General features: G+C 61.4%; 2 protein-coding genes across 2 annotated transcripts in view; both read right to left on the bottom strand.

The window, feature by feature from the left end:
• INPP5E (inositol polyphosphate-5-phosphatase E) overlaps positions 1–7,026 on the bottom strand; it is a 12,494-nt gene extending 5,468 nt beyond the window's left edge. The window contains exons 1-4 of the mRNA XM_007459018.1: positions 6,925–7,026; positions 5,559–6,056; positions 4,137–5,047; positions 26–149 (exon numbers count right to left, since the gene is read on the bottom strand). Of these exons, the coding sequence (XP_007459080.1) occupies positions 26–149; positions 4,137–5,047; positions 5,559–6,056; positions 6,925–7,026 (1,635 nt within the window). The remainder of the gene's footprint in view (positions 1–25; positions 150–4,136; positions 5,048–5,558; positions 6,057–6,924) is intronic.
• A 627-nt stretch (positions 7,027–7,653) lies between these two features.
• The window catches only part of SEC16A (SEC16 homolog A, endoplasmic reticulum export factor), a 26,639-nt gene continuing 25,745 nt past the window's right edge, over positions 7,654–8,547 (bottom strand). Inside the window, exon 32 of the mRNA XM_007459017.1 lies at positions 7,654–7,719. Coding sequence (XP_007459079.1) covers positions 7,654–7,719 — 66 coding nt within the window. The remainder of the gene's footprint in view (positions 7,720–8,547) is intronic.

Below are 8,547 nucleotides of genomic sequence, written 5' to 3'. Positions count from 1 at the left end.
GCCGGGGCGCGGGCAGCCCGCTTACCTTCTGTCCCTGCATGTTCCAGGTGGCCACGAAGAGGGCCACGTTCCGGTCTGGAAAGTAGCGAGCCAGCTCGTCTGCCCCCATCAGGGCCCCGCTCGCCAGGAGACTCCCCTCCAGGTAGCTCCTGCGGACACGGGACAGACTGAACCGGGGCCGGGGGGTGGGGGGTAGCAGCACATGGGCCCAGGGAGGGGCCGGGAGCAGGACACATCTCCCAGGGGTCGGGAGCTCCTCTCCCAGAGCTGGGATTCCCTCAGGACCCCGTGGTCGGCACAGAGCACAGTGCCGAGGTGCCCTGCTCTCTAGGGAAACCCGCTGTGTTCACAGTGCTACAAACACCACAGGCTTTCGGATTCCCTCCGTCGCCTCCCGAGAGGAAGGGGCGTAAAGGTGACATTTGGGGCTTTTTTGTGGAACCGCTAAGGGCAAAGCCCCGGAAGGGCCGCAGAGGTCGAGGTGGGCTTCTGCACGGTAAGCAGACTTGGGGGGGGACTTGCGCCCTTGTCCGGGGCTCCGGCCTTTGCCTCGCCGCCCAGCACTGGGAGCTCGTAAAGGCTGCCCGTGACACACCTGTCCTCACAGGACCCGAAAGTTCAATCCACTGTGAGATTCTCATAGAACAGAGCAGGCAAATGGTGCAAAGTCTCGAACAGCATCGCAGAGGCCCTAATACAGCACAGCTAAGCCCCAGCTCTGGTCCTGCCCTCGCACAGGGGGCCGCGTCTGACACCCGCTCCTTCCGTGAGCGCCGTGCAGGACTTAGGCTTCGAGGCCATCGGTCTGTCACCGCTTAACCCCTGAAAGCAGCCTCGGCCGATGCCCATGTGCCAATGAGACTGCACTTAAGGACACCAAAACCTGAGTTTCATGTAATTTCCACGTGTCATGAAAAGAATGTTAGTACGGCCTTGGGTTTTTTTTTTTTTTCAACCACTTGAAAACCGTTCCTGGAGGACCTGTGATAGGACCGTGTCTGGTCAGGTTCGCAAGGAGGGAGGGGAACCCATGCGCTCAATCCAAGTTCAAATGTCTCACTTGCTGTTTTCATTCCGACTTGCTAAGAAATCCCTACACCTTAGCTTGCAAACAGGCACCAATCCCTTTGAAGGAGAGGAAATCGGGATGCAGTCCTTACAAACTCGCATGAGAAACTCTTAAACTCTGACCAAGTTTTGTAGGACATGAATTCAAGTACGTCAGGAGGGAGGAACCTCCTTGAGGTCACCCCACCGTGCTGGGGATCCTAACCGGCTGACTGCTGCCCGCAGGGCTGTCTTCTCCAAACCAGCCCCGTCCGCAGCGTAACCAGAAAGCAGCCCCTCCAAGGGCACAGTCTGCATCCCTTTCCTCAGTCCTCAGCCCTGACCCGGGCCAGATCCAGACTTGTCTGCGTGCAGCCCACAAGCTAAGAATCTCTCCTGCGCTTTTATATTATTTGTAAATACGTATTTATTTATTTATTTCTTTATTTTGGCTGCACCGGGTCTTAGTTGCAGCACGCGGGATCTTCGCTGCGGCACGTAGGATCTTTTAGGTGTGGCATTCGGACTTCTTAGTGGTGGCACGCGGGACGTAGTTCCCCGACCAGGGATCAAACCCGGGCCCCCTGCATTGGGAGCGTGGTGTCTTACCCACTGGACCACCAGGGAGGTCCCCTACGCTTTTAAATGGTTGGGAAAAACCAGTAGTCCGTGGCATGGGAAAGTGCCCTGAGATTCACCCTTCGGCCTCCCTGAAGGAGGCGTTCCTGCCCCACAGCCGCACTGCTGGTGCCAGGCCTGGGCTGCTCTCCCACCCACCACAGCAGAGCTGAGCACTGCCACAGAGACCACACGGCTCCCACAGTTGAAACGGTCTCTACCCAGCCCGTCGACCCGTGTCCTAGGACACACGGAGGGTCTGGAGGTGGGGAGCCCGTCAACCCACTGTCGGCTGCTTGTGTGAAAGCAAAGCTGGGGATCTGGTTTTGAGATGTGCTTCTCATTTTTTGTGTAACAGGTGAGTCTACATAAATTGCATAAAATTTGAACAGAGAACTCATACTTGTTTTCTGGCTGCTCGGCCTGCGGGATCTTAGTTCTTAGGGGCCATGGAAGCGAGAGCGCCGAGTCCTAGCCACTGGACAACCCGGGAATTCCCTGTGAAATCATGCTTTAAACGCACGAAGAGATCTCGCTCTTTACGAGAAACACGCTGAATTACTTTAACAAAGGAACCCGTTTTTCCCTAAAACAGTGCCCGGTGCTGATGGAAGGTGCAGGCGGGAGGCTGGCAGCCAGAGGAACCACCTGCCTGGCTTTCACTGATGGGCTCACCAAGGGCGGGGGTGGGTGAGGATTACCTTCCAGCTGCCCCCTGACCCCAGAATCTGCAAATGTGACCTTATTTAGAAAAAGAATCTTTGCAGACAGATGGGCAGCCAGAGGAACCACCTGCCTGGCTTTCACTGATGGGCTCACCAAGGGCGGGGGTGGGTGAGGATTACCTTCCAGCTGCCCCCTGACCCCAGAATCTGCAAATGTGACCTTATTTAGAAAAAGAATCTTTGCAGACAGATGTAATTAGTTAAGGATCTTGAGATGAGGTCCTCCTGGATGAGGGTGGCCCTAAATCCAATGACTGCTGTCCCTACAGAAGAGGAGAGACAGACACAGAGGAGAAGCCGCGTGAGGACGGAGCAGAGACTGGGGTGACGCGGCCACAAGCCGGGGACGCCTGGGCCCCCAGCAGCTGGAAGAGGCAGGAAGGACCCTCCCTGGAGGCTCGGGAGGGAGCGCGGCACTACCCCACCTGGATTTCTGAATTCTGGCCTCAGAACTGGGACAGAGTAACTCCTGTTTTAAGGCTCTAGTCTGCGGCGCTTTGTTGCGGCCGCCCCAGGACACCAGCACAGGGACTGCCTCACTCTTCCCCTGCCCGGGCCCACGTCCAGAGCGGTTGGCGCAGGCCTCGTCTGGATGGGAGGGTGCGGCGGGGGGCGGTGGTGACAGAGCTCCCACTGCCCCCCGGGGCCTCGAGCGCCCCGGCAGGGAGTGGGTGGCGTGGGGCCCCCAAGTCAGGGCCGAGGCCCGATGTGCGCTTCAAACAACCTGCCCAGCCCCGGCCGGTGCAGCAGGGGCCGTGAGAGCCAGCAGTCAGCGGCCAGGCCCAGCACGGACAGGGCCGGGGGTCGGGGAGAGTGCGGGATGGCCTCCCGAGTCACAGCGTGGGCACCGCAGTGTGTCCCGACACCAGGCCCCCAGAGACGATGGGTCAGGAGCGAGCTGGTGGTGGGCGTGGCTGGGTTGGGCTCAGAAGCGCCTGGGACCCCGGTCCTGGTGAGCCCTCACGGCGCTGGCTCGGGAGGGGTGGGCAGAGGTGCGAGATGGGAGCCGAGAGGAAGGGTGGCGCCCACCTCCCCTTCAGACTATAAAGAAGTCAAGACGGACTAGTTATTCAAGCCCCCTGAGGCCCGGAAGCCCAGCGTCCTCCGAGATGCGAGACCCCTCTCCTTGCCCATGGGGTCGGAGCGGGGGTGGGGATTGCTGGGCAGCCCTCGGCAGACCGAGCCCCGAACGCTGAGAAATCCCGGGGCGCTCCTGAGAGCAGAGTGCATGAGTCGGGCTCTGCCTGCGCCCCTCCCCGCCAGAGGTGGGCCCCGGGGACCCTCCCCTCGGGGCAGCCCAGCCGCAGTCCCTGGGGCCCCCAGCCGTGTCCAGCTCTCTGTCCTGGAAAAGTGCCAGCACGTGCACAGGGCACGGCTAGCTAAACGCTGGTCCTGACCAAAGCGGCTACGTGGACGCGGGTTCCCCGCCCCACCCTGGAGTCCTGGGCCGACCTGCACACGTGGACGAAGGTCGTCCCCGACGGAGCAAGAAGTGGGAAGGAAAACAGGGCCGCCCAGTGCGCGGAGGGATCTGCGCCCCCCACCCCCTACCTGCTTCACAGAGCCTGCGGGGCTGAGACGCAGAGGAAAAGCTGGGGGGGGCGGGCCTGGGAGATGGTGGTCGGTGGACCCGCTGCAACACTTCACACGCTTTCAGGGGAGGCTTCCGCGGTTCTCACGGGGCTTCTGAAGGCCCATGAAAACCACGGACGCAGGCCACGATGCCGCCCACCCCCGAGGCCCTACCTGCTGCGGACGTCCTTGGTGCGGACGGGCGCCAGAAGGCTGACGGCGGACCTGGCCGAGTGCAGGGAGCAGTCGTCCCGGGCCAGGGGGCTCGGGGGCCGGCCGGGGCGCAGGCCGCTGTGGGCCCAGAACGCTCTGGCCTGCCACCGCAGCTGACGGTCCGCGTGATCCAAGTCCACCTTGTTTGCTGTCCGCAGGGCGTCGGAGGCGACGTTCCAGTCCATGGCGGGCAGTGGGTGCGGGGGAAGCAGGCTGGCCAGCCGCGGGGTGCTCCCGGCCGAGGCCCCGTCCCGGTGCAGGAGGTCCAGGGAAGTGCTGATCATCCCGGAAAGACAGTTACCCAGCGAGGAGGGGCCTCCGCTGCCCAGGGCCCTGCGGGTTGTGGGGATCTCCTGCAGGGAGGTGCTCAGGCAGGGCGGGGAGCCACCGCGGGCGGCGGTCTCGGGGGCCTCGTCCTGCAGGGAGCCCCCGGAGGGGCTGGGCCCGTTCCTCGCAGCCAGGTCCTCACGGCTGGTTCGAAAACGCCTCTTCCTCCAGCCCTTCTCATCCAGGGACAATGCTCGCTCCAGCCTGGGCCTCGGCGGCGGCGGCTTCGGACTGAAGGGTCTCCCCCTGGCCTGTGGGTCCTCGTTGCCGACTTGCGCCAGGGTGTCCAGGGGGCGCACTGGGCTCTTCTCGGGTCCCCGACGGTCGTCAGCGGCCGGGGACCCGGGGCGGGCGGCGAGGTCTTCGTCAGTGTTTGGAAGCCGCCCCTTGAGCATTCTGACTTCAGGCTGCAGATGCCCCTGGGCGGTGGGCTGCTGGGCGGCCTCCGAGTGCCCCAGGCTCGCCAACTGGGACGGCACAGTCCAGCGGCCAGCCCTCACACCCGGGGGCAGCCTGGCCGAGCCGGGAGACAGCTCCTCCTGGGGCTGCTGGCGACGTCCAGCGTCAGGGATGCGTGGTCAGCCGTCGCTGGGCGAGCTGCGGAGGAGAGAAAGGGCAGCAGCTCCCCCTGGGGCTGGGGTGGTCCAGCTGGAGCAGAGCCAGCTGCTGCATGGCTGGGAGCCCTGACGGTCTGGAGTCCTCGGCAAGTACCTAAGGGAAAACCACGCGATTAGCCTTCCACGACCGGAGCCCCGATGCCATCTAATGATCCTGGAGGACAGCTGTGGTGCAGGGTGACAGAGCGGACAGGTCAGCAGCAGTCCAGCAAGAACAGGCACGTCGGCATCCGCGCCGCCGCCTCCTCCTAGGAGGCGGGTGAAGGCCCAGCGTCTTAGGAAGGAGAGAAGCCACCCTCCTGACAGGGCTGCTCCTCACGTGGGGAGCCAGGGGCGCGACCCACTGAGAATTCCCGCCCCCAAGGTGTAGGCACGGCCTTGGCAGGGGTCCCGGCCCGCGCCCCTTCGCCCGGGAGCCCGGCGACCCGGCCTCGCTCACCTGAGAGCCCTCCACCATCGCTCGGCCCGCAGACGCCGCCCCGAGAGCGGCTGACCCTGAGCGGGTCTGCGGCCCCCAGTCGCTCCGCGGGCTTCGGCGGCCGCTCCCCGGCAACCGGCGGGCAGGCCGGCCCCGGCCCCGGCGCCCGCAGCGGCCACTGGCGGCCGGAGGACCCAGCGGCGCCAAGCGAGGCGGGAGGGCGCCCTCTGGTGGGCGCCAGGAGCACCGCGGCTCCCTTCCCCGCGTCCGCCCCGCTCGCCGCTCCCCTGCCCGTCTTCCCCGCGCCCGGAAGCCCCTGCTCTCCTCTCGTCTAGTCGGGGGGCGGCGGGGGACCTTCTCTGCAGAGGGGATACTAGGAGGCAGAGCGTTGCCCTGGGCCATCAGGATGGGTCTTCCCATCAGACCCACCCGCCGCCGATCAGAGAGGAGCCCCTTCTTCGTGGGAGCCCCTAATGGGCGAGTCTGGCAGAAGACGGGATGCAGTGGCCCGGGGCGCCTCTGTAAGACAATCCACAACGGGCGGGTGAGGCCAGGGTCTCCCCACGGGCTTCCAATCAACAAAAGGAGACATGGTGAAAGGGCGTGAGAGCGCAAAATATTTTATTTAACAATGTGCGTTTAGGAAAAATAGCAGCTCCCGCCTCAGAGGAAGCTTCTTGAATCAAAAGTCGCTGGCACTCAAACACAGAGAACGACGGGCAGGGCTGAGGAGGCAGCCGAGGGCGCCAGGTGGGTCTCGGCCCAGGAACTGCACCGAGCGCTGACCCTGGGACGCGAGAGACTGCCCGTCGACAAGGTCGGCCCCTCCCAAAGGGACAAATCAGTGAAACATTCTGGAAACCATTCCGTGAGTCCTTCCTAGACGGCAGGTGGCCCAGAGCGGCCCGCGCGGACCCCACCCTCACACAAGCCCTACCCTTGGACTAAAGCCCCAACAAACCGTGTTCCCCCAGCGTTCTACAGAAATTATTTCCTAATGATTTTTTCTTTAAATATTTAAATCTTTTCCTTAGACTGAAGAAGAAAGTGAACAGTTTTAAGAACAGTCGATGAAGCCTTGAAGCTGAGTCCACCAGGAGGAGGTCTTCCTGTGCAGGTTCACAGGCGGAGTCAGCATATTAGCCACGGAAGGTCTCGGTGCAGAAAGATCAGATTCCAGAGCTTCTGACAAGAAATTATTTTAAGCCACTTTCTTCAAGATGTTACCAACTCCTTAAATGATGCAATGGTGAGAGGAAGCCAGACAACTGGACTGCCCCGCAAAGGCGGGCCAGAACACATGGCCTCAGCTGGTCCACAGGGAAAAATCCAAACCAAACTTATCAGTCACAGTTGTGACGCTGGTTTATTAACTCGGATCAGTCACATCAGAGCACGAGGCCCCTGTGGCTCTGTCCCAGCGACGGAGCTGCCCCTCGTTGACAGCAGTCCCTCCGGCTGCGTCCCTCCGGCTGAGTGGAAGCGTCATGGTCCTAGTGAGGCCACAGGAAATTGCAGGGCTGGACACATCTTCGCTACAGGAGATAAACACACGTCAGCAGCGAGGGCCGCGCTCAAAACCTACCGGAATTGTTGCTAAATGAAACCCATGTTTCCTTTGAGACGAAGCATCCTTCCAGGTTCAACAGCATGAGGTGGGGGCTAACCACCTCAGGACGTGCACCCCTGGCCGCGTTCCCCTCTGACTCAAAGGTGCACTGTTTCCTTCCAGCGTCTTAAAGGACCCCTGGGATTTATCTGGCAGTAATTCACCGTTAGGTTTTGAGAGATGCCTTAGTTACTGAAAAGCAAAGTCCTCCCGTAGCCAAGATGTTTCCAGCTTCACTTAGCGTAACATCCTCAAATGACTGTGAATGTTGGATCCTTAAATCGTTCCTTCAGGTGGAAGAATCTAGTAAGTCACAGATTCCCTCTTTTCATCCAGCTTCCTGAAGGTGTGGAATTAATGCTGGCAACACTTCATAAATCATTTCCGAATCACTGCATCCGTCTCCACTTGGGAACAGACCGGAGTCGCAAGCAATCAGTCTGAGCTCTTGGTGGAATAATCACTTCGGGGTTCCAAATGCCAATCCAGGACAGGGACCATTCCAGCTCAATATGCTGGGTACTTCCTCTGGCCAATCCTTCCCATCCTTGAACTTCCCGAGGCAGCAGAGGCCTGAAACGACAAGGGGCAGCACTGAGCTCTGCACGCCCGTCCACGACGGCGGGGGGGGCCCCCTTGGGGAAGGATAAGCAGGTCTGTGGAACAAGCCCGAACAACAGACCGTTCTCTCAGCAAACAGGCACGTTCTGTTCGTTTTATTCTGTTTGCAAGCCCACGGTCACAGACCAAGTCAGTAGCACATCTTGGCATTATTCCCTTTAAAGGTGCCTGCGGCTTGGTTAGGGTGGTGGGGTGAGGCTGACTCCAACAGCTGGGTGTCTAAAGAGCCCGGGAGAGCGTGGTCTGGCCTCTGCCACCGAGGGGCGCAAGGGATGCCGGGGGGAGGCCGCGACAGAACACAGGCGCCTCCTCTTGCTCCCGCGAAAATGCCAACTGAAGTGACAGTCAAGGAGTTTTGGTAAAGGCATAAACTGCAAGATGCAGGTTACAGGAGAGAAGAAAACAACTACCGAATCGTGGAATGGAGAAGCAGGTGGCAGCCGGGGATGAGAAAGGTGCAGGGGGCAGGAAGGCCCGCCCCCGAGGAAGCCCGAGGCCGGGGACACGAGGCGGTGAGGGCAGGTCTGCCTTGGGACAGGCCGGCGTCAGGTGAGGCTTTGCATCCCGAAAGCCAAGACCTCCCTGCAGACCTCTGCACCCCCCTGCGCTCCCCAGACTGGCGGCCAGTCCATCCTCCACAGGCCAGAACTTGGGAGGGAAAGAAATAAAAGGAAGCATTCGTGACCTTCCCGGCCTGGAGGTCACGAGCTACCAGGTGAAGGGAGGCCAAGGCCAGCATGGGGGAGGGAGTCAGGCCTGCCCCACAGCAGTGTCAGCAGG

This window comes from Lipotes vexillifer, unplaced genomic scaffold (genome assembly GCF_000442215.2).
Source record: "Lipotes vexillifer unplaced genomic scaffold, Lipotes_vexillifer_v1.1 scaffold636, whole genome shotgun sequence".
Lineage (NCBI taxonomy): Eukaryota > Metazoa > Chordata > Mammalia > Artiodactyla > Lipotidae > Lipotes > Lipotes vexillifer.
Note: the sequence above shows the minus strand (reverse complement) of the source record. Positions and strands in the feature narration are given on the sequence as shown.